Source organism: Haemaphysalis longicornis, unplaced genomic scaffold, assembly GCF_048455015.1.
Source record: "Haemaphysalis longicornis isolate Haplotype H1 unplaced genomic scaffold, Haemaphysalis longicornis Haplotype H1 scaffold_4, whole genome shotgun sequence".
Taxonomy (NCBI): Eukaryota; Metazoa; Arthropoda; class Arachnida; order Ixodida; family Ixodidae; genus Haemaphysalis; species Haemaphysalis longicornis.
Genome location: NW_027526361.1, coordinates 98,187,581 through 98,213,608, shown reverse-complemented (window position 1 = coordinate 98,213,608; position 26,028 = coordinate 98,187,581). Strand labels below are relative to the sequence as shown.

The 26,028-nt window shown below is 50.8% G+C and overlaps 1 protein-coding gene across 2 annotated transcripts in view; it reads right to left on the bottom strand.

The window, feature by feature from the left end:
- Positions 1-26,028, bottom strand: part of LOC144179144 (fasciclin-2-like) — a 521,903-nt gene that overhangs the window by 488,754 nt on the left and 7,121 nt on the right. The window contains exon 1 of one of the 2 annotated variants that reach the window (XM_077707382.1): positions 25,368-25,627. The exons of the other annotated variant lie outside the window; for it this stretch is intronic. Within the exon in view, the coding sequence (XP_077563508.1) occupies positions 25,368-25,416 (49 nt within the window). The 5' untranslated portion in view covers positions 25,417-25,627. Of the gene's footprint in view, positions 1-25,367; positions 25,628-26,028 lie in introns of those variants that run through there. 2 annotated transcript variants of the gene reach the window in all.

Genomic DNA, 26,028 nt, shown 5'->3' with positions numbered 1-26,028 from the left:
GTAATTGTTTCCTGCGCTTGGAGGCGGTAGCCAGCGCCACTCCGACTACGCGGAGTGAAGGGAACCTTCTTTTTAACCCCCGGGTCATGACTCGAGCGTCTACGACAATTCGAGAGTGGCCGACTAGCGTTGAACCCTCTTAAGGTATGCCTATGGCACCAAGACTGCCAGAACTACCTGCCATAACTACCAGAGTTTTTTTTTATTATTTCAAGCAAACAATGCGCATGTTATGCATTTATGCATGCTAAAACGTGGGTATTAATAACCCCACTAAAAAGAAACGGCGCTGCTGGTGTTGCAAGTATTAAATGATTTATTAAGGCAATTAATCAGGAGATCTGGGAATTAAAAACCATATTGAGAAAAAACGTCTTTTTCGCGTGTTTTCGTAAATTTTACGACCACATGAGCCTACGAACAAAAGATGAACTTGATAGTGCAAGTAATAATAGATTTACAAGCTTGTGAATAAAACCAGGACCTCCGTTTTCGTAACCGCAATGTGGCCATACGGTGTGGCCTAGCGTCGGCTTCGTCCTCTCCTGCGTTCAGGAATCCATAGCCCTGAAGGAAGCTGCCGCTAGGGGGCAGCGAGAACGAATATTTTCTTTGTTGGCATCCACGACACTCGCGGCGGTTACACCGCGCACCTTTTCTTTACGCCTTTGACGGCGGCATAGTTCACCCGCGCCGGCGGCCTGTCCTGTCCCCGTCTCTCGTGAGGTCACCGCGCGCATAGCTGTCGTGCCGGCAGGGTATATACGCTCCCAGCCTAGAGTAATGACCCGAGCTCGCGTGCGTGAAGTTGCCAGATTGCGGGTTTCGTCAGCGGACGACGACTTGGAAGGGCACGCGGAAGACGGGGGAAACCTGCCCAATTACGTAGCGGGCTTCGCCGGGACGGTCGAGTTCGTGTCGCCAAACGTCGTCGTGCTCGGCGCGCGACCGCGTGAAAATTGACCGCCCCACTTCTATTGAAAACGCCGACGAGAAGAGAAGAGGGGGAGGGGGAGAGGAAAAGCCGACTCCGCTAGAACACACTTGTACGCGCCGCAGCGACCTGTGAATCGTAGGCGGACTGCAAAGCCCGATCCGCGGCCTCAACAAAGACGGAATGCGAATGCGAGCTACTGCGATCCGCAAAAGACGTCACATCTAAGCCCGTATTACCCTCTAGTTCTCCCCCCCCCCCCCCCCTTCCCAAGAAAAAAAAACGTGGTTAATGTTTCTCGACGTCATCAGCTCACAAGGGCGAAATCTGGACACCGATCATTGTAACGTCACGCAGACCGCAGTCCATATTTCTTAAACAGGCCGCACAGGAACCGCTGATTGAAAAAAAATATATATATAAGGCAGCGCTTTGGATTACACTTATTTCAACATTCGGGGTCACAAACCGTGTATTGCAAGGATAGACTCCGTTTACCACAAAATTACACTTGGCTGCAGAAACAAAACGGAGCATTGACTTTAGTATGCCTTGTACGGTACGGTATTTTCATCTTTTCATCTGCCTGATCGTGAGGCTTGTGCGGAGAGCGGTATCAAGCCTGCAAACCGAACATAGTCTACAGAGAGAGAGAGAGGGAAATAGAGTATAAACTTTTATAGAGGTCCGGAAAAATCGGTGGTAAGTAAATTGTGGTCACTGAAGCCGGGTACAGTATTGAGCAGAAATTCCAAGGCAACCTAAAATGTTACATTCGCGGGAATTGTTGAGCATCCCCGGATGCTGCGGAGCGGAAGGATGCGCAGGAGGAGAATTCGGGGTAACGGAGGCGGAAGACGGTGGGAGAGGATGCGCGGTCTTCGTCCCCACATTTTCTTCCCTAATTCCTACGTTTTATGTTATCGTAGGCAACCCGTGTATATCGAGATTTCGGTGGGCGTTAGAGATACTACGGCGGTCCGAATTAACCTCAGTCCAAATTACCCATAACCCGGGTGTAGCTCCAGCACGTACACACCCCAATCGTAGGCGGGACCCGCCCCCGGGCGGCAGAATAGGAGCATTCAACAGAATCCCTTCCACTCCACGTCACCCTCACACTTGAACATTTGCGCACACACCACTTAAACATGATTACGGCACTCTGTGGGGAAAAGAAAGAGGGAGAGAGAGACGGGTCCCTTCCCAAAAGTCCTACATGCGTTACAAGCAATCCCCATACAATGCGGCAGCGGTACATAGCCAGATTGCAAAGAGCCGTAAGTGGTGACAAATTGACGACAGTGCCGACATACCTGTACCTGAAGATGTAGAGCATAAGGCTATGGATCAAGAACCCTATCAGACTCGTGTTCTTTCATTCTTGCTCCTTTGGAGCTGTGCAGCGTGTCCGCTTCTGCGCTTGCGTATATACCCTACGCGCACACACTCTACACGAACTTTAGTTTTGGACCACAACATCCTGCGTCCATACCAATGCCCCTGGAAGGGGTGCTGACCGGCGTAAAGCCTCAGGACTTGTACCTTGTATATGGCTGCAGGCGTTGTATCCGAAAGTCACGAGGAAGCAGGTTACTGCGTATTAGAAGCACAGCTGTTTAGGCCGAGCTCTGTCCGTCCGTCGCAACAAAAAGCCTCTAAGCATCAAGAAAAAAAACGTGGATAAGGGAGGTCCCGGGAATCGAACCCGGGACCTTTACACCATGAAACCGGCAACCTAAGCACTAGGCTACCCCAAAGGCCCGAGAGGTATTTTACCACAGCACCCTAGAAAGCGCCGAAAACACAATACGCTTGGGTTTTGTGATGCGCGCGCTCACTACATAAAACGGGGCAGCGCGAATTCGGTCCCGGTGCCGCGTAATTTACGCCGCCAGCCCAGAAAAGGAGGAACTCGAGCTAAAACTTCCGAGGCGCAGCTGCTCAGTGCATACGGCTTGCCGGGCGCGGAGAGCGGCGAAAGCTGGAGCGCGAGAGCGAATTCCGCGGGAACGTCAAAATACCGCTCAAATGAACAGCGGGGAAGAAAACGGAGAATGGCGGGCAGGGCTAGGGAGAAAAGGGGAGAGCGAGTACAGCGCCAACACCCAACGGCAGCGTCGTGATGAAAAGAAAGAACGCGGCCGGACTGAGACGCGGAGCGAGCACAGTGGCACGGGCAAAGAGCGTGAAAAATGGATCTCGATCAAAAGGCGCATTGCGAAATGGAGTGTATATACGTCGCCGTCGTTTCAGCAAAGTGCCGCTCCTTCCCTTATACCCGGTCTCCTTCCCTTCGGCCCGTTCGGTGCGCACGACGAAGCGCCGCCGTACACACGGCATCGGTTCTGGAGCTTCTCGAGAAAATGGTGGCTCAAGAAAACCCTCCCCCTCCTCCCCTGTATTTCGCAATCCTTCGTAACCCAGCCCCTCTGCTCTAGTGAGGGCCAAGACCGGCGAAGAAGGGAATAAAAGGAACCATGGGGCGGCCGAATGAAAGGGGCCCTTAAGAATTGTACACCCCGCGGACGCCGACGACTTCATTGCTCCTGTCTTCTACCGAAGCGGCCAAATAATAACAATGATGAAGGAACAGAGCGATGGAGGATCAAAAGGAGAAAAAAAAAAAACTGCCGCCAAAATAAGAATCTAGTGTAGACAGAGAGACGTGTGCTGCGTGAGCAAGTACATGAGGGCATCGACAAAAATTCCCGAGCTCTTATACGAGAATGGCTGCGCAGCGGACAAAAAACGAGCGAGCGAGGGGCGAGGGAAAGGCCACAAGAAAGAAAGGGGGAGGAGGAAAGTGGGACGCGGTTCAGAGCAGCCCTATGCCGAGAACGGCGGCCCTTCGGACGGATCCAGGACCACGGCTCGCTTCGCCTCTTTCATCACCCGCGCCCACTCAGCGGCCAGAAGAAGGGAGGAAAGAAAATATTCGGGCAAAATTATTTGACCACTTAGCTCACTACAGCCCGGAGCATCCCATCTCGAAGTGTCTTCTTAAAATGTTCCGCGAAGAAAAGCTCGGGCAACTCTGGAGTAGTGGCCGCGCGCTGCAGCGCCCGGAGCACTTCGCGCTTACGCAAGACGCTTCAAGTGCCCGTGAGTGGGGCGTCTGCAGTGTTTAACAAAAGGCCCCTCGAAGAAACGCGACGCGAGAAACTTCGGCAACTGGGACGATTGAAGATCAAGCGATGCTCGTAAGGCGAATAATATAACAGCCATGGGCGTTGCAACGCGTGGCCGCGGTGGCAACGAATTGCCTGGTTACCCTAATTTCTATGCTGGCTGCTGTTCGACCGACGCGCGGCCTCAATTACAGTGCCGGAGAATTCGGGGTTCACTGTAAGCACAAGCAGCAGATAAATTTCACAGCTGATCTGAATAACAACATTTCAAAGCGTACGAACAAAATGCAACTAGAGCAATAAAAGAATATGGAGACCAATTGTGGCGTAACTCCACCCTACCCAGTATACCCTGTTATAAAGCGTTGTGTCTCACATTGCACAACGCAAATTCGTTCAAAGCAGCAATGAAGAAAATGCACGACGATGGTTTAACTCAGCAACGTACTCTCCGTATACTGTTCAACCTGCTGCTACGCCAAGAAAAACAAACTTCTCAATCTACAGGTCTAGGCGGTTTTCATTACGTTTCGTTCGTGCGTGAAAGCTAACCAAATAAAATTACGTTAGAAACGAAATCAACCATAAGCAGGAGCTGTTGCGCGAAGAAGCAGCAGCGCGGAATTGAGATCGGCTTGCGGTATGCCCCATATAATCAAAGCCAGCGACTGCAGTTAGCAAGCAATTACAGCGAAAGAGCCACGAGTGGTGCAGAAAATGAGCGCAACAAAAAAATACAAAAATGCGCTTCGTTAAGGTGGCTCGCGCTGAGCAAAAATCGGGGCAATTTCGGGAATAGAAACGCTGAATTTTAGATGCGACAGCATCTTATTCACTCGCCTTTCGCCTTGTCCCTCCATACGGCGTTGTTGTCCGTCCACACCCCTCCCCCATTCTCCTCGCCACGCTAGCTGCGCTCTCCGCCGCTCACCCCCTCTCCTCTCCGATAGCGAACACTCTCTCGCGAGGGGCATTGGATTGGATTGGCTAGGCTTGGATTGGATTTGGATTAAAGTGGATTGTGTTGGATTGTGTTGCGTCATAGCCGCGCCACGTTGCGTCATAGCCACGGCAGGGGGTTCACGGCACGTTTCACGTGATGGGAGAATCAACCTAACGGAAACAACAACGGAACCCCCTATGCGTCGCATCTACACAGGGGTTCTCGCGAGGGGAGGTGGGAGTAATTTTTTCCTTCACGAAACGCTGAAAGCCCGTTACTGCCTCGGAGATGAGTCAGCACTGGTAGGTAGCATATTTGATTCGCCTATGAGGACATCTGTACAGGCCAACCGGTGAACCTTTTTAACAACAGCGTGCAGAAAAATTCAGACACTCCCAAGTGGGGAATCGCGAGAAAGGTGTTTAAACCTCTGATGATGATGATGATGATGATTCCTATTGGTTTCCCCTTTGAAGCGGGGTGATGACATGTCATCTTACCAAAAAGGACTGATATAACCATGTTTTACACTTTTGGTTTAAAACTAGCGCTGCTTAGGGCAGGCACTAAAGCTTATTAGGCCCGAAATACTTTCTTTTCCCTGTTACAGGTGGTAACTGTCCTAGGCAATATTCCCCTCTCTGCTTTTCGTCCACCAGCATTCTAATCTTCTTTTCGTCCCCTCGACAGCCTTGAAGTTAACTTCCTCTCTGATACCCTTAAATCCTAGGGCTTCTGAAAGCCCAATATTCCCTTCATGTAGATTTGGATGGATACCCTCACATTCTAACACTATGTGCCGCATAGTTTCTGTTTCTTTTTCGCAGACCACACATACCCCATCATTTTGGGAATACTTCCCCACAAAACTCTTAGTTCGCAGGCAACCTGCTCTAGCCTCAAAAAGCAAAGCACTGCCCTGGGAATTATCGTGGAAATTTTCCTTTCTGATGTTCATCTTCTCAGCCCTGTACATCTCTAACGACGTTTTAGCTTCCATTTTTTCCCTCCATTTATTCGTTTCAATCTGTCTTGCCTCTTTTTTGGTTACCTTGGCTGTTTTGGATTCTCCACTGTTCTTTCCGTATTTCATCGTTAGCCTTCTAGTCTTTCTTAACCACTGCGTGTCCACGCTTTTCAAGTATAGGTACCTAAAAACCTTAGCTGCCCACCTTCGTTGATCCATTGCCCTCAACCTCATCTCAAAGCATATTTTACTCTGAGCTTCTCTAACTTCAAACGACGCCCAGCCCATATCTCCCTGAACTGCTTCGTTAGTTGTTTTTCCATGCGCGCCTAAGGCCAAACGTCCTACCGTTCTCTGGTTTACTTCAAGGCCTGATAGAACGTCTGATTTTAAGCAGAGTACAGCATTCGCAAACGTGAGACCCGGAACCATTACTCCTTTCCACATTCCTCTTACTACTTTATATTTGTTATACCCCCACAGAGCTCTATGCTTCATTATAGCTGCGTTTCGCTTTCCCTTAACCTTACGTTGCTCCTCGTGAGTACTTAAGTAGTTATCCCCTTCGTTTATCCACACTCCCAAATATTTATATTCCTTCACTCTAGGTAATTCGCCTTGCTGGATAGATACTACGTCGGTGGTAGCGTCATTGAAAACCATTATTCCTGATTTTTCTGCACTGAAATTTAACCCGAGCTCAGTGGCTTCCTGGCCGCAAATATTTATTAGCCGCTGCATATGGGTTTGGTTATCAGCTAAAAGAACAATGTCGTCTGCGTATAACATTCCCGGAATATGCTGTTGTACCACTTCGCCTTGCAGCATATGGGTTAGGCTAAACCCTACTTGACGTTCTTCCAGTTTCTTTTCTAACCCTGCCATGTAAAGCATGAACAGTATTGGGCTCAAATGGTATCCCTGTTTCAGTCCCCGATGGATGTTGACCTGCTGTGCGCATTTCTGTCCTTCCCAAGTAAGGTGCACTCTATTGTCTTTATAGATTGCTATAAGGAACTGTACTAACTCGTCATCTAATCCCTGGAGTTTCAGCATTCTCCACAGCCGTTCTCTGTTTACGTTGTCATATGCCCCTTTAATGTCCAAGAACGTAATCCATAGTGGTCTATTCTGTGCTTTCGCAATTTCAATGCATTGCGTTATCACGAACAGATTGTCATCCAGTCGCCTGTCTTGTCTAAATCCATTCTGCAGTTCCCCAAGTATTTCATTTTCTCCCATCCATGCTTGAATTTCTGATTTTATCGCCTGCATTACGAATCTATACACCACTGACGTTACTGTGAGTGGTCTGTATGAATCAATACTGGCTTTGTCTCCTCTGCCTTTATATATTAAATTCATCCTACTTTCTAACCAGTCCTCTGGTATTTGTTTGGTTTCTATCACCTTATCTATTGCCCTCATAAACGATTCCTTACTTTTAGGTCCAAGTAGGTTTATCAGTTGCATTGGTATTCCGTCCGGGCCCACTGCTGTCTGGGGGGAAACCTTTTGCTCTGCTTTTTCAAATCAAGGTTGCTCAAACTTATTTCCCTTTCCGCAGTCTTTTGTGGCGCTTATGTTATCGGTGCAGATTTTTTTACCACTATTGTCCTAAACTTCTCACTAATCACTCGATGAATATACGCCAACGCGTGCTCTCCTTCTAAATGTTCCCCTTCCTCATCAATCAGGAATTTTTGATGGTTATCGTTTTTTGAGCTTAGTGATTTTACATGGTTCCAAAACTTCTTGGATGCGCTTTTGTCCTTCTTCCGTATTTCTGCCATCCATTCTTCGATTTTCTGCTTGATCGTTGCTTGCACCATTTTCTGCACTTCTAGTTTTTTTCCCACGGTAGACATCCCACTTCTCCTTCACTACCTCCGGTTCCATAACAGTTCGTTTTGCTTCTCTATGTTTTCTCGACGCCTTTCTTCGCTGGTCAATAGCCTCTTTTATTTCCTTATTCCACCAGCTTCTCGGCTTTCTCTTCCCTTTCCATCGGTTTCATTCCTTTGCTTTGCTTCTCGTGCGCTTTCAATGTAGGCTTCACCACTACACACTGGTGCATTGGTAGGCAGGCATTTTTCTGGGGGAAATATAAAAAGTCTGGTCCTGGTGCCTTTTTATTCCGTATCTTCAAAGACCCCACGTTTAGCCCCAAGCCTCCTTAAAGTCGACTTCATCACGTTACACAAATGCTTCGCCGGAAAGACAGCAAATGTGACCGGCAATATGTGACGTCTTATACGAAAGTATGACAGCCCTGGAGGGCCTTATATTAATCGCATTGTCGTATGAGGCAAACGTGTGACGGATCCAGCGTCGCAGAAGAATTTTTCTCGTAGTTCACGTAGAAATTCTTTAGCGCATAAAACATGCATTGGAATTGCGAAACCGCGAGAGCACACGAACGCCTACACAACAGAGAGAGCGAGAGCGAGAGCGAGAGAGAGCGAGAGCGAGAGAGAGCGAGAGCGAGAGAGAGCGAGAGCGAGAGAGAGCGAGAGAGGGAGGAAGGGAGGGAGAGAGGGGGGGGGGGAGGGAGGGAGAGATAAACTTGTTCGCCAGCGTCAGGTCACGACTGCGGTTCTTGCGACTGAGCGTCTTTTGCTTGGGCGTGGCACACACGGCACGCCCGCATAACGCAGGCTAACACGCTAACAGAGACCACGGAAACATACGAAAAGAGAAAATATTAATGGGGAGGGGTCATTTGGCATGCCTACCTTTAAGACAACGACGTCTTGCGAACGCCACAAAATGAGTAACGGAAACGTTTGGGCTAGTTGGTACTCCACTGAACGAAATGTTTACAGCGCGGGGAAAAGGGTGACAGGCGAAGAGAGACGTAGCGCTTGTCCGCCATTCTTTTTTCCGCGCTGTAAACGTTCTCCCCAAAAACGACCGACTCGCCACTGACTGCGATGAATAATAGAGGTCTCACATCTGCCGGACTCTGATATAGTAAGTAGACGTAACCAACTACCTGTCCTTTGTAACAGTGAATGCTTCCACTTCGCACGGGGACTTAATCGGACGAACAGGACTTTAACGAGGGCACGAGTTTGGAGAGAGAGGGGGAGGAGAGGGGAGGATGAGGGGGGACAGAGAGAAAAGGCTACGAACGAAACAGGGGGAATCGGGATTCGTGCGATAGCTGGAGCGAATGACGCCTAGAAAACACTGCAACTACAAAGGTGGAGGTGGCCGCACAAAGCTGGCTGCACGGCGCGAGCCAAACGGCGTTCCCGCGCCGGTGGTAGATTACGCCACGAGAGCCGGACCTCACCGACGCCGGGTTGCGGAACACGCCCGAAGGCAGAGTTCGCCCGCGCGGTCGTGACCTCCGCGCACGGGGCGGCGCAGCGCGCAGCAGCGCTTTTGCGAGCGTTCCGCTCCTTCCACGAAATCGGACGACCGACGCGAAGCGACCCGCGATGCCACAGCGAAGCAGGTATATGCACACTTCCGCGTCGGGCCCAGGGATACGCTCGGGCGAGCGCTCTTGAAAAAGAAAGAAATATACCGTGTTTGCGCTTTACAGAAACCGGACAAAAAGCGGGGGAAGGGCGCACTCAAACGAAGCGAGGTCCGCCACCGCATATGAATATCTGCGAGCCCCCTTTGAAACCCGCGCAGGCAATTTGGTTCCGCGAGGGGCCCTGTTACACGGCCGGCCATAATACTATGGGCCGGACGTAATCACCGAGTGGCGCGGGTTAATGAGGACGCGGTGCACCGCCCCGTATACACGACGTTTCCGCTCGCTCACAGGCGCCGAAGAAAACGTGCCTAGAAGTGCGCCTGCCGAGTCAGTTCGCGAGCTGTATTGTATGGCGAAACGAAAAGCGCGGAGCCGCCCTTTCCGGGATGAAACGGTGACCACGCGCTTTCCTCCCGGTGTGCCGGGCAGCGCGCGCCTGGACACGAGCAAGCGAACGAGAACAGCAGGCAGGACCACGACTCGCGGCGGCCACACTGCGGCGCCAAATTTCATCTCGACACGAGCCAATTCTCTCGGGAACTCCGCTCCCTCCAACCTCCTCTTTCCTGCAAAGCCGTACCGAAATCTAAGCGGAGTCTAATGAAGAGTATGACTCTGCGTTTCAACAGCACTCCTTTGACTTCTCCGCCTACTGATTACCCAGCTGTATACTGTCTATCAACCTTTATTGAAATGCAAGTGGAACACTAGCTAGATTCTCGAACACTGCCGCTTTCTCCCACGGTGATTGCAGCACGAAGGGGGCGAAAAAATATCTGCTCCCTTCGTTGCAAATGTCGCCGAAAGACGATAGTCGACTGGCGCCCCTGCCAAGTATAAATGCATCCCTTCTCTTTCCCGCTCACCTCATGCTGTTCCTCTCCCGTCTCGTTCCTCCCAAGATAACACGCTAGAGGTTTGCTCAAGTCAATTTAAATTTACCGCGTTCCACTGCTCCAAGTCGGGTGTCTCGATGCCAGCACTGCCGTACGGCGGAGACGGGCGTGAATTGAGGCACCCTACTACAAAATTTATAGAACCACGTTGCCCTACTCCACGAGCGTTCCAAGTGGAACGTGGATGCCATCTAGTGGAACCTTTCGTTGCTTATTGCCATTTGATTTCTTAAATGCCGCCAGGAGGTAGCGCTGGCAACAGTAGGCGATGGTTTTCTGCCGTTGATGTAGTATTTCGTTTACTATCGCAAAAACCAATCATCCGTAATTTTTTTTTTAATAAAGGAACACTGCAAATATTCCTTATGTATGGAGTTGCTGCCTTATATTTGCGTAATGTCTTGTTCTTGTTCAACAGTGTTGACAAGTACGAACACTGACACAGGACTTAGACGTTTAGATTTGGCTGTGAGTATATAAGACTATCGGGCAGATTTTATTTCCCTTTGGACGGGTGGCTGACTCGAGCCACAGACCGACAGGCAGACAGACAGACAGGCCAAAATATCTGGGTTTAAGTAGCCCAAGAAAGACAATCGCCTTTAAAAAACACGGGCACTTGTTTGTGTATTCCCCTATAGTGTTAAAAAACAGCGGAAGTATTGTACGCTAACTACCCCGCTTTTTTTTTTTTTTTAGCATCCGTAGGACGAGAAAACATACTCGTCCCCTCAACTCCCGAGCCGGTGTTTTCTCAGCACGTTCCGTGGCTGACCGGACGTATTCTCTGGCGCTGCGCACGCCGCCTCTCCTATCGGCCACCTGCTCGCCTCCATCAGTTTACGTTTTGATACGAGATGGCGTGCATTGCCCCTAAAGAAATATCTTCCCAGCAATGCAGTTGCTTTTGCAAGTGAAACAGACAAGGATATCGGTGTACGCTCGGTCTCTGAAATCCTGGCTTTCCCACGCCGGGTTTCACAGAGAAGCCTACTCAAGAAATAGGCGGCAATGGCTCGAACGCGGCAGGGTACCACTGACGACGATGTTAAAGGAACACTGGAGGCTGAATGAAAGTTCGTTTTAACTGAAAGAGCACACGATTCGTAGCTATCTCGGCTTTCGTTCGGCGAGAAACGATGCGTTATTTGCTGAGAAGTAAGCTAACAAAGCAGACCTTTCTCTCTCTCGCTTCCCTTACATTTTTCCGTGACGTTTCCATTGAGTCCCAAAACAGGAGCGGGGAACCGGTGCGGTCTAGAGCGTAAATGGTTGGCACGAGGCGGCGCTAGACGCGCTCACGCTGGCAGCGGTAGCTTTTACGTCTCCAAACCATGGCCGACCTCGACAACATTTCTCTGGCCGTGGAGGCTGGCTTGGACTATTGTGACCTGACCCCGACGCCACGAGGATGCTCTTCGACGAACAAATAAGTGCCATAAATGTTCACACCCCCACCATCACTGCGAGCATGACGTTTCGAATATCTTGCAGGTGGGCCTGCCGCAGTAGGCGACGACCAGGCGGCGACCATCCACCTTCACAGAGTGGAATGGCACTGCTTTTTAACAGCGATGTGGTTCAAACTGGCGATGGGCCGGCGAACGTGCGCAAGAGACTTCGCCGAGCGATGACGTCACCGCGCGCGCCGGGCCAGCTCGTCCTTCCAGAAAGTTATGCCCAGCGTCCGCGACGCGATCTCGCGCGTGCTCTTCTCCTCGCCAGTTCAAGTGCGTTCGCGCCCCTAGTGGGAAGCACGGAAAAGCTGGCGCTACAGACGCAGAGTTCGCGAAGCCGATTGCCGCCGGTTCTAGCGCGTGCTAACGAGCTGTACTTAGGAAAAGATGTGAAAGCCTGCGGACAAAACAATCCGGTCCTACCAGTCACGAAGAACTTTTTGCGGGCAGTTCGGAAATCCATGTGAGGTGCCGGGACTCCGACGACGGGAGAGATGGGGCGACAGAAGAGAAAGCGCGGTGCGAAAGCCGCCCCGCCGATACTCGACAACGGATTCGACGACTTCGGTCCAATGTCGAATGTTGCGCCAGTGAAGCGGCGGCGAAACTTCAGCGAGTTGCAGAAGATCTGAAGTTACGAGCTCGCGTACATTGTGCATGCTTTAATCACCGAGTGTTCAGTGCTTTTTGAAGGGCTAACGACAGCGCCACGCAGAAAACTTGGTCGAGTCTCTAAGCATAACCATGCATAAACTTAGCCGAACAAGTCCTCGTGCCACCATTGCGAAGCTGCCCCAAATTTGTTTGTCGCCTGGTTTTGCGCTGCAATCATCATGGATCCGCACCATCTAGCCCGGTTCCACCCCCCCCCCCCCCCTTGTGATGATTATTGTTGGATTGTATTGGCGCAAAGCAAGTTAGCGCAAAAAGCGCCAGGAAGGCCCCAACACTTGTGCATTTCTCCCCGTCAGTGACTTACAGATGGTAATGAGGACTACCAAGAATGTTCTTAGATATCACTTGTAACTCTCGCTACACGATGCCTGGCGAATCTCACATCGGTCCACCGCAGTGCACATCACGTTTCATCCCAGAGGCTAAGACGCATGGGCGAGGCTCATGGACGCAACACCATTCAACATTTCCCAGACACCACACCATGAGTAAATTCCCGTAAATTCCAGGAGTGGATTTTAAGGTCGTGACATAAGTTCTGCTGGGTCACCGCTTTCCCGCGAGAATGCACGCGAAATTTGCGAATCCCCGGGTCACCAGATGTGACGTCCTGGTAGCGAGGTGCTGCTCACACAGAATGGACAAATTCAAGCAGCAACTGTGAAAATCTCAGTACTTCTGAATTCGTAAAATTGCAATATTTATCGCGTTGAAACTGCCCATCGCTCGTTAATGCGGTGGTACATAAAAATTGTGGTTGATTCCTCATAGGAATCGGTAAAACACGAAAGTGAAATGTGCAGCGAAATCTGCAGCTGCACATTATTGTACTGGCGTCACTTCCGTGACGGATAGGACATCAGTGAAATCTTTGTGTATCACGGCATCAAACACTTTCCTGTTAAGATATAAAACCGGAAAACGAACAACCCTAAGTATAACGTACTCATTCGTTCTAAAGGTTGCTTTCCCACAAGAAGACCCCATGCGCAAGGGTGCACCCTTCACAGGCCGCTTGCTTCGTTGTACTGGCGTCATTTCCGTAACGGATATGACGTCACTCAAATGTTTGTGTATCCCGTAATAAGACAATTTCGTATTAAAAACGAGGTTCAATTGCGCCAATCCGCAGCGGCACAGGCAGAACAGCCGACGGGACCAGAAACTGCTGGCGTTGCATAACGTCACACAGTCTGACAAGAGCGGTGACGGTACAGGAAAGAGTCGGTATGTAATGTCCTTCCTCCTGATTATGTAAGCGGAATATATATTCCACGTCCCCTGGCCGCTCCGCACATTCGCGGGCAGTCTGCCATATCTCCCCACGTTATAGCATCCTGCGAGCACTCCGAATATGGCGGACTGTTCGTTTTATTTCCCCAAGTTACTCATCAAAGCCGCCAGGTGCGCATGCGTCGCATTCATCGGCTTCGCCGTCGGCTATTTCTGTCTGTTGTTTCGGCGCGCCCAAGGAGATCGGGAAAATGTTTCTGTTAATTAAATCGATATGCACGAGCAAGCGTTTAAGGACTCCAGCGTCCTTCACGGGATGAGACTCATTATTAAGGCTGTAAGGCCGGGAAAAGGACGGAGCACTCCGAACAAACACATCACATAAAGGAGCTTTCAGAGGAAATCAAGAAAACTTTCATCTTAACCTGATTGACCGAACCAGGGCGGCTTGCGGAGCGCTCGATAGGCGCTGAAAAAGCAGAGTGCTGGTTCGATAATTAAATCAATAGGCGTGTCTCAGGGAGAACTTTCCGGTCGTCGCCGAGTACGCCGACTTTTCGCAAAGCAGAGCAAAAAATTCCGCCATTCTCTCACACGCCGCAAATGAAGGTAATCGGAATATTGGGCAGCGCATGGAGTGCTCAACCAGTGACGCCATCTTGGTTAGGATTATAAGATTATGCAAACAGCATGCGCCAGTGAACATTGTACTGCGCATAAAATACCCATTAAACGTTACAACGCAATAATTGTCACGTAACATCACGCACACATTAAATGTTACATTGTGCTACGAATTAAATACGCATTAAGAGGTCGCGCACCCTGTTTATGTTTTACTTTAAGCGGTAGTTTTATCACAAAAGGCGGGGCTAGTGCGACACCCGTAACCGCGACCCATGTGGTGTTCCTTGTTAGACCCCAAAGCAACGTGCAGTGGCGTACAAAAAAAGGAAATGTACCTAAACTTTATTCCGAAATGTAAATTTCAAAAACTACAGACATTAGAACAAAACCTGCGCTGTGATGTCCATCATGCTATTAGGACGGATTAATTTAGACCATTAAGACCACCAAGTTTCAGCCGATCCACTGCGTCCTTCGGCCATCCGTTAGGCCTTTTTCCTGCGGCACCATAAACAAAAGAGTAGTGGTCCTAATGGCACTACAAATCCCCGCCTACCAGAGGGGCAGACACCATGGTGCACCCCGATACCGCGAGAGAGAGAAAGAAAAAGAAAAGCCTCGGTTCTCCCCGGCAACGGCCGTAAACCCCTTCTGCGAAACAAACCTCGCGCAGAGAGACTTCCTGCGCCATTCCTTTTCGGCGGCGAAGCTAAGCGACCAAAAAACCCTTTCTGTTCTCAGTTCCGGACAGCGTGGGAAAGGCAAAGAAAGCCTCCACCTGAGCCGGCAAAGAAAGAAACAGCAAAGGGGGGGGGGGGGGGGGGGGGGGGGGGGGGGCTCTTTATCCCGGCGCACGATCGCACAGGTGAGCAGCGCTCCCGGTCCTTCATAAAGCGGCCACCGACAACAACGCCCACCATGCAGGTCACGTCTCACGACCGCCGGGCAGTCCGATCCCGGGCGGGGGGAGACGACGGCGACGACGATGGCGTGGCTCTCTCCTGTCGAAAGGATCATTGCCGAAATAGATCGAACAGAGCGAGACACCCGCCGCCGGGCCTGCACGTACACACTTCGTCTGATCCGCGATGGCTCAGCGGCAAAACGCTTTCGCCGGCGCACCGCACCTAGATCCGGTATACGCGAGCGGGAGGAAAACGCGGACAGACGCGTCCTGGCAGATTCATCACGCGGTCCAGTGAAGACGTTTCTATTTTGACGCTCGCCGGGGCGTTTCGGCAAAGGCGCAACAACCACTCATTGCGGGCAGCGCGCGCGGAGGAGATGGATTACGTCGGCGCGGGAGGGCGTTATGGGCCGCGAGACGAACAGGTGTACGGGGCTCTTATTCAATTTGCTTGAACAACTCGGCGGGAGGCAACGCTTCCAATCATGAGCCGAATGGCGAGCAGGACGGGGAGGAGAGCGCCCACTCCGTTGATGCGCTGCGGTTAGCCAATCTGGGTGAGCCTCTTACACGAGTTAAATATATGATCATCGTGATGGGCTGAAAGAACGGGCTGACGGCAGCTGTTGCTTTTCTTTCCAGAGTGCCTTTTTCCTTCCCTATGGGGAACGGACTAGCACAGGAACCCCAAACGGTCTTGTTTCCCGATTTTGCTGCCCGCGGAGGAAAATTTATAGTCGGCTGTTTTCCCCCTCTCCTGTGACCCATACCCCCGCCAGGGATTGACCGATAAGGGATAATAAAGCCGTGAAATGTAAACAAAAACGTCAAGTGAAAAGGGAACAGAGAACTACGATGGGCAATTGCAGATAAGAAATGAATGGACTTCCGCAAGAGAGAGAAACGAATTCCCGCGCGAAAATGGAAGGTAAAAAATGAAGGAAGCTCACTTTAATTGCGTAAGACTTGAAGGTATCGAAGCTGTACGCACCCTTCACGACGATCACAATGCTTCAAGTCCATGATTGCACCCGATTTGCTTCTGACGACATTTACTCCATCATTGTTGCTATAAGTGTGAGCTCACTTTTTTTTTTAAGTGATAATTACTGGACATCACCTTGGAGGGGCGTACGCTTTGACGTGTCTATCGTTCCGAGCACGTGTCAAGATTACAGCGAACGCTGGATTTTTTTATTTTTTGGGGGGCCAATCTCCCGAAGGGGTTATGCTTGGCTTCCAAACGTGCGTCGGGGACGCTGGGCGATCGCCGCAAGACGTGCACCCACGAGCGCTCGGCATTTCCTTGGTTTTGGTAACCGCCGAGAGTTCGCCGCGAGGCCCGTGCTCGGGTGCGCGCACGCTCGGCGATTTCTTGGTATTGGTAACTGCAGACACGAAAAATGACGATTTGCTAAACAGCTTCGCCGTTAAAAAAATTACGCAGTCGCGAATAGAGCAGCAGCTTCGGGGCAGACGCCTAGCGTCGGAAGCGCTGCATTCATTTTCTGTGAGCGCCCTTGCTTTTAAAAGCCAAGGTTTGTATGCCTCACTGGATGGCGTCAATGTCGCGAGCAAAACGCACTGCAGGAAAGCCAACTTTACAGAATGGGTTTCACAAAACGTTGATGATGATAAGCGAAGCTTTGAAGGCGTCGTTCGTCTCACTGGTGTCGTCTACCGTTCGGACAGGCGCACTGCAGGGAAGCTAACTTACACAATGGGTTTCCACAAAGGCACATCGAGTGCCTCAAGGAAAAAAAAAAAAAAAATGCTTCCCGTGATCGGCATCGAAACTCGGCCCTTCGCGTTATAAAGCCGACGTCTATCCGACTGCTCCATTCTGACACGGTGTAAGCAGTTTGTATTTTGTACGTTGCCTAATACTCAGGTTGCACGAGAAAAAGATTCGCGTTTTAACCATCTTTCTCTTAAAAAAGAGTGATTTTTTATGGATTTTTGAACAGCAGAGGGTGCTGATCTTTTGTCAAAAGTTGGAAGGCGAAACCTGCATTCTTCCGAACACCGCCAGCTCACGGGGGTTGCAGTTTTCACGGCTTTTCAATAATCGTAACCCGTCATTAAAGAACAGATGCCATTGAAACAGCCCAAGAAATACGTCTAAGCACACACTCACTGTGTATGCATGTTTGAGTGTGTGTGTGGTCGACGCTCCCATCTTTCCCTCCCGACCGCCGAACCACGTATTTTATAAAAACTGTTACCCCATTAAAATAATTTCACCGCGCACCACCAGAATACAGATTGGTTGATTCCGTCGATAATTTCGAGGGCGCTCTATAAACAAAAATTTTACCGATAGAGTGAATAGTACCGCGCTTACCAGAAATAAACTGTACCTTATGACTGTCACCGCATTCGAGGCTTCCGGCTTGCCACGTAACCACAGTAAACCACGAAAAACGTCATTCTCAAAGTCCCCGTTTAAGAGCCCTGCACGCTTCCACATCGACGGGATTCGAGTTTTCTTTCCCAACCAGCGAGACGTCTTTCGGTGGACTGCCCCTATACTTACTCCGTCACTTTTGCTCGGACACGGGCGGCGGTGAATAATGTCGGCGTTCCAAAAGTAGAACGATGAAAGACGAAAAAACCGCCGCGGACAGTTAAAAAAAATAGACGCCCCTGTAGAGCGGGCACAGGGTGTACGAAGAGATGGCCGCCGGGGAGGCGCACGGGAGAGGGCCCCAATCACGGGGCCCGGGGCGACAGTGCCGCCAGAAACAAAATAGGAGACGGAGGGGGCCGCCGCCGTGCTCGTCGAGCGCGCGAGGCACCCCGTAATCTTCCCTTCGCGTTCAAGGTTAGCGGCCACCGTGAGTGATGCGGCGCTATTAAGAACGAGGTTAAGGAATGGCCACTCTCGTCCTCCGCCGCCGCTGCACTGCTGGAGGGGGGTGCACAGCCACGGACACTCGATGGCCGGGGGGGTCAGCGCGGGGGCCCAGTGTCACGGCTAGACGACGGGGGAACGCGACACTGCGCTGGACAGATCTCCAGACAATGGGTCGTGAGTCGGGCGCTGGGGCATATGGCCGGCCCACGGCGGCCGTTGAGCGGCTGACTCTGGAAAGTAAAACTGCGTTGGCTGCAGTGAAAGCAACCCGGTAACGGGCCGGATATAAGCGGCCCGCTGGTATAGGAGTGCAGAACAGTGTGCAGTTCAACCATGCAGGCGCGCTTTTTTAAGGGCTGTAGAGTAAACTTTCCTCCTGCACTCGCCCTCTCTGTTTCCTTTTCACAACTGAAGCGATGCATTTTCCTGTTTTAAATGCAGAGCATTTCAGTAACTCACGATGTCACCCGCGTTGACGTCCGTCGTAGTCCGCACCTTCGTTGTCGGCACCCATCCCCCTACACTATATAAAAAAAATACTATCCGGTGCCTGGTTTCGATCCCTCGACCGTGCGGGCGGAACGCAATGTGCATGGTGCTCTACCCACTGCGCCACAAAGCCGACACAGAATGAAAGGCTACGAACGCGCCTTATATCCTTGACTCATTCAAACTACGTCAAGAAGCTGCTGATACAACGCATTCACTACCACCAACTCCCCAAACACTAAACGTTAACGCAATACACCCACCCCCTATGCGACGCATTTACTCGAGTCCCCCTCGCGGGGAGATGGGCCCAATTTTTTTCTTTTGTTCGTGCGACAGAACGCGGCATCCTTCATACAGCTGGAGGTTTCCTCGTGCATACTGGCACAACATGCATGCAGCACACAGCAGAGAGGTGGCAATGAGATTTCGCAGCGTTCGCGGTAGACATAATTGCATTGGGTGGGGTGCAAAACGAGGTAAGCAACGCAAAAACAGGGTTGCGCTCGATGTATTGCGCATTGACGAAATTATATCGGCAAGCAAGTATGTTCTGACGGTTCCCGATGCCGCGTTTACGCGTGAAGACGTCAAGATAGTGCACACATCTTGCTTGACGCAGTGGTCACACAGGCGCACGTAATGTAAGTACGAAAGTGTTTTAAATACTAACGTACTTATTCATCACTCAACTATGAATACGCCCGGGAAAATTTACACAAGGTAGCAAAATGCATGGGACAAATACCAACTTTACTAGCTCTACTTCGAAATGAATTCGTCGTCAAAGCTCCAGATGTCACGCATGCGCAGCCGTTATTGACGGTGAGATGTTTGAGTGGCGCCCTCTGGCTCTGACGTCGGCTTAGGGACTCGCGCCGGTGTCGTCTGCTACACTCCGATTGCGAGGGGCAGGCGTTCCTTTGCTAGAAAAAGCCGGGTTTGATGCTTTGGTGCATTAAAAACGTATTTCTGGTAGGTCAATTATTTTTGCCAGCTTCTGACACATCTGAATAATTTCAAGCTCTATCCTCGACAAGTTTGCAACACACGAGGAGAGAGGGAACAGCTTTCTTCCGAACATCAGTCAGAAGATTGTGTGTAACTCGTCCTCTCTAACTTGTTCGCAAGGTTCAGCGCTCAGAGCTCCTCGATAAGTACTCAATATGTGTAGGCTTCCCTTCAGAATTTTGGAGATGCTCTCATGAAGACTCAATGGTCTAACGCTACGTACCAAGCACCGGGTCCCTACCCGCGCATCGCACAGCAGGAAATAATGCGGCTGTAATGCATTTCTTTCGTTGCACGTTGTTGACTTGTAACAGATCAATGTTTTTTTTTTTTTTTTCTGTGCCCAGCGTATTATTTTTATCCGCCGTCACAAACGTCTTAGTAGGTTTGGGGATGTTTGGGAGGCTCACGCAGAGATCGCGTGGATATTTTCTTCTGCAGGCTGTACAGCATACATTCCCTTCTTCACAAATCGGCTTTCCTTATGGATGCGTGCAAGAAGGTGCATATCCGCAGCGTGCGTTGTTTACTCACATGCAAATACAAGGAGAAGGTTTGCGCTACGCCAGGGCGATCGCGCCCCAGACAACGTTGTCCAGAATACTCAAAGGGGGCTTTTGTGCCCCGAATTTCTATCGTAACCTATCATAACGAACTGGCTCTGAACCCAAGCAATTATGACATCATTAAGGTGTTAAAGTCTTGATAAACTCGCTAACTAACGCAATGAATAGTATACGTGCATATATTACCAGAATCGAAACCGACGAACACTTCCAAGCGGCTCCTTATTGTTTGCCAACCTTTCCAGGTTTAAAGAACAAATCCTGGTCTTCTCTGGATTGCGTTCTATGAATTGAAGAAAGTTACTCTTACTCCCTTGTCCTGGACTGAAGACCAGGGCCACTGATCAGCTCGATTTCACTGTTAAATAAAGTTTTTTCCTCCTCCCGCTACTCCTCCTCCTCTTGAGTGCACTCTTTTTATGAAACATATCTTAATATTGGGAAGGTATGGCTGTGGGAAATGTACCGAAATGTCCCTCCAGATCTGAACAAATATAGCGTTGCTGTACCTTTACCGTAGGCGTGACTCGTCTCACACAAAAAACCTCCATACTGGTTAGAATCCTGGTATAAAGCCAGCCCGCGTCTGTACTCACAGTAAGTTATTTGGAACTCAACCCACAGTTTTTGCCGCTCCCATAGTGCATGTCGGTATACTTTCATGCTTGACAACGTAAAGTGATGTGATACAATACTTTCGAACATTCGGCAAGGTTGCAAAAGCGGTTTTACCTTACATGTGATTACCGGGAATGGTAATCCAAAGCCGACAGAAGCCAAAGCCGACAGCCCAGAAGGCCTGGAATTTGTTTTGGTCTTGTATTTTCACTGCTGTCGGTCACTAGCAGCCGGCTGTTCCCGTTCTTCGAAAGATTCCTTAATACAGAAGCTGACGCCTAGCTCCGACTCTTCGCGCTCCGCACAGGACAGGCTTCGCAAGGAATGGGGCGACGCCGGCAATGTTTCTTCCGTACCGGTACCCAAAACTGTACTTTAACTCATCTGTTGAGCTAGTGTATGCGAATTTAACTTTATTATTATGAGAAGAAGTTAAGCACACGCAAAGTGATGTGCGGACAAGTATCCGACGTCAAACGAGCGCAAAGGAATAGCAGGGAGGGCGCACCGGAGTGAAGCAGACGACAGATGCGAGAATCCCTAAGCTGACGTCACGGAGGCGCGCTTCGCAGCGCCGCCCGTGGTCGCGCTCACCGCCAATTGCTCTCTGAATGGAGGCGATAACGCGAACCGTACGAATCACTGAAAATTGGCGGGAGCGATAACGATAAGAATTATAAGAGGCGCCGCGTATTGACACAGCTGCGTTTTAAAGGGACCCTGCAATACTTTCGGTAAGTGCTTTCCCTTTTTTCTTCGCGTCTGAAACCACTGCGAAAGTTATAGTTATCGCCAGCACGGAGCGGCACTGCGTGATTTGCTCGTCGCACCAGATACGCCTTCCATTTTTGCTTCGTTTTTGTGGCTTTTTGAAGTTGCTACCGAAAAGCGTTCACTGCTGCAACTGAAGGAACCCGCCGCGGTGGCTCAGTGGCTAAGTTGCGCTGCTGAGCACGAGGTCGCGGGTTCGATTCCCGGCCGTTGCAGCCGCTTTTCTGATCGAGGCGAAAAGCAAAAACGCCCGTGTGTACGAGATTTCGGCGCAGGTTAAAGATCCCCAGGTGGTCAAAATTAATCCGGAGCCCTTCACTTCGGCGCGCCTCATCGCCTGCGTTGCGTCGGCGCGTTAAACCCTACAATCAATTAACTGAAGGAAAACCGGCCAACAGCCGCTACATGGCCTTAGTGACGGAATTCGAGGCGTCGAAGAACGTCAAGACCGGGAAAGAAGGATCTTTTGAGCGAGTTTATAAGTTGTCTGATGGGTATAGAGCAGTAATTTCTGGCTGAGGTACTTTGCTACCCCCTAATCTATAGTTCATATCACAAGCTAGCTGCAGCACTGTGGAGGCTACATTGTTATCAATAGTGCGCCCACTGAGGGCGCCTAATCAGCCGTGAAGGGGGTCCTGAAAGGACACTCCCTTCTCCCCTCTCGGCAAGTGGCACCGCACGGCCCCGGCGCCTTTTGTCGCTTCCTTCGCGGTGAGTTAGGCGCCCTGAGGCGGACAACAATGTAGCCTCTATAGTGCTGCAGCTAGCTTGTGATATGAACTATAAGTGGGTGTGTTGGGTTACTACGTTCTGCAAGCATTTAAGATTTCAAAAAAAGTTGAAGTGTTCCAGGGTCCCAAATTTAACGAGGAATCTGAGAGGAACGTCCGTTACAAACTGAACTCTCATGCTGATCCAAAGGTTCACCGCTGGTTAACTAACCGGTCCGAGACTTTCTACTCACGCACGCGATGTTCGTCGTCGTACACAGAAAACAATCCCGTCCCCTGCAAGTCCGCAATTACCCTTCAGCGTGGTGTGCTGGTTGAGCCATTAGTGAACCACACAAGCATTCAAACCGCGCTCCAAAAGAACGAAACAAGAAAGAAAGAAGGAAAGGAAGATAGAAAGCGACCACCATGCGCACGTACAGAGGCCGCCGCGCGACCAGACGCGATGACCTGTCGCACTGTGACGAGGTCAATGGAAGTCACAGCGGTGGGCCGACGGTCGCTTTCGCTCAAATCGAGCAGGCCGCTTCCCGGCTACGATGAAGAGCACTCGGCGGAGTAAAGGGCGGTGAACGGTCAGAGGTACCTGAGCGTTCTTTTGGACGGCCAGGATTCAGGATTAGGAACACTGCAGGTGAAAGGCGAGCCCCGCACTTCATATTTATTTTTCTCTCCGCTGTTAGCGGCAAGCGATACTTGGGCGTTCTTCTGAACGGCCAGGATTCAGGATTAGGAATGGTGGAAAGCGAGCCTCGCATTTTCCTTTTCTATTCTTTTTGTTCGTGTTAAGGGAAACGGGGTTTGTTCGCCTTTGATCTTTGACAGAATGGGCGCACAATGAAAACCCTTTTAAGAGCAGCAATGTTTCCACAGTTCGATCTGGCAAAACGTGTCCATGGCCAAGCTCGCGTAGCGACAAAGAAGAAAGCAATGCTCAAAGGCGAGTACAGAAGAAACAGGACAAACGCCCATTCTTTACCGACTGTCTCGTTTTCTGCTTGTCTCAAGCGGGCCTAGTTTTGAAGTCCATTTTCAATGCCCAGCCGATCAAAGAGATGAACGAAGTTTTCTCAGAAAGCGAGCGGATTCGGCATTCCCATGGGAATATAGCAAATGAAAACCCGAGACCCCGGACTTTGTTGCGCGTTTCAGAAGAGGGACAGTTCATTGATGTGCTAAAGTGGACGCCTGGTGCGCGGCAATGCGCGGTACAACAAAAATGGTCTTCTGCATGCGGGTGCACCACCGGTCTTCAAAAGGGGGAGCAGCATATAGTTTCCCACAGGCTGTGACAGAACAAAAATACTGGAAAACTAAAAAAATTAATAAAGCAGTGCAGTTAAATGCGCGCGTGAATTAACAAAAAAAGGTTAGGCAGAAGGACCGCTCCAACTTCAATGGCCGACTTCCTCCATTCGAGGTCTATCGAAACTGGCGCGGTTCCGGTGGTTTTCCGCTGTGGCGTCGTTCAGTTGGTTGTTCGAGGGCTGAGTGGAGCACTTGTATATCGGTCGCAGCGGAGCAATAGTCTTGTTCAGCGGCGATCGTTTGTATCCTCCTCTCTAACGTCCTTCGTGCGAAGAACATGGCACGGAGGGCAGCCGCAACCTGGAAGGTCTTTTGAGTGGCCAGCAGACCACTGCGTTTGCTTGAATGAATGGACTCTCTCTCGTCTTTCCCCTTCGGGAAAAGAGGAGGTTGAGGTGTGGATACGCTTGAATCGCCTTTTTAGTTGTTGCAGAACGTGATGTATGCTAAATTACTAGCGTGCGAAGCTTATCGAGTCGGTACGGATCACTGATGAAAAAAGTGCGCGAAGAACGGGACAAGAGCAAACGGACAAGGACAGCGCCCGTCCTTTGCCGTTTTGTCTTGTCCGTTCTTCGCGCTGTTTTCTTCAGTGATGTATGCGTGGCCAGAGCGTGAAGTTTAGCCTTACGTACGAAAAGTCGTGGACAAAAGTCTGCGGGATGCGCGGCCGCAGACCGGAACGCACCGTGGGGCAGCGCGAGTTTTAAAAATATAACGAAGAGGTGATGCTTAGAATCGACAAAATACGGTACGTGCTTGGTGCGGTGAATTGCTCACTGCGAAGAGTACGAGCTGAGGGGCTGCTTATCCGGGCAATACGATCACAATTTGCAATCCGTTCGCGTGAGGAGAATCGCGTGAAGGTGCGTGGAGCCGGTTCTCAACAGATAGGCAAAGCTTCGCAGAGCCAACCCCCGGGATCGCTTTCATTCGCAGAAGACAGCCGAAGACAAATGTCTCCCCTTTGCGAGTTACCCCGTAAATTACCCTTCTCGCTCGAATTCGAAGAAGCCCCGCCTTTCCCGTTTGACAAGCTTAGGTAACTCACGGCAACGATACACAACGCGAGTTTGTGAAGTCGGTACAAAACAGTTTCTGTATCTTGAATTATTCAGACGGATCGCTCCCACCGGGGGGGCGGGGCGGGCAGATTTTCTATAATTCTGGGCGCAAATTACTGTCCTTTTCCTTCCAGCACATGAAGACGCCGAGTGATTTCCTGCGGTTATGCGACGTCGCGACCTTTTTTTTTAACAACGTTTTTCGCAAACGTACAATGAGTACTCGGGACTAAATTATACTACCCGACAAATAGAAGATGATTTAGAGACTGCGCCTTTCTGACCGCTTCTTGTAAAAACACGTGCTGGCGATAACGACGTTTGTGCACGCCCCCCTCCCCCATTTTTTTTTTTTTTCTGCCTCGGCATGTAAGCCAAATAGTACTACGGACAACGAAAAGCAATCCGCGAGTATTGACCGGCCACAGAATTATTCCGCGCGGTCCAAGAAGCGACCGAAGCGCGCCAGAGCCGGCCGCCAGAGCGCACGCCACCGGTTCATTCTACAGGTTACCGTCCCGCCACGAGTGAGCAGGTCGGTTCGAACGGGAGGGGGGCTTGGCCGGCCAGCTCCGTCGAAGAACCGATGAACCCATGACCGGCCCGGCAGCCTTCTCCGGCGCTCTCGAAGGCCAGCTTCTCGGCGCGGCATGAGAAGCAGCTCGGTGTAAGACGTGCCGACTGACCTGTTACGACGAGAAGAAACGCCGCCAGGACGGTGTGAAGTAAATCCATAGTGACCGCAGGAAAAGGGAAGCACGGAAAGTCGGGTGTTTTTTTCGCCGGTCCGCCGCTTTGCCCAAACACACACACACCAGCGCACGCACGCAGCTGACAGACGGAGGGGAGCGCACGGGAGAGCCAGCCGCGGATCAGCCCACACACGGCAAACAGTGCTCCGACCGGCCGCTGCGGCGTTTTCGGGTATCGCTGCGCGCGCCGCTCGCACGGGACGAGAGCCTCGCCGCGGCGTCCCGCCGCTGCCAGGGGGCGCGTCACCTCCGAGGCTACGCGCGTCTGGAAATAGTGCTTTGTTTGTTTTGTACGCGGGCTCCGTGATACGCTGCTGTCGGATTAACCGAGCGACCCCACTGTGTCGAAGGTATTACTACATTCATGTATCGTTTTCTCGAGCCTGCTTTTTAACGTGTTCAACACAAAATCAAATGGTGGTTGATGGTTGGAAGAGGCCTGATGGCATGCGACAAAGTTTGAATTGCCGGAGGGACAGTCGCAAACGTTTCCACAATATGGCACGCTATTCGTATCAAATGTGTGATTTTTTCAACGGTAGCGTAAAATCAGCCCGGTGACGAGTTGTCCCAATTGCTTTATGAGGTCTGCTGG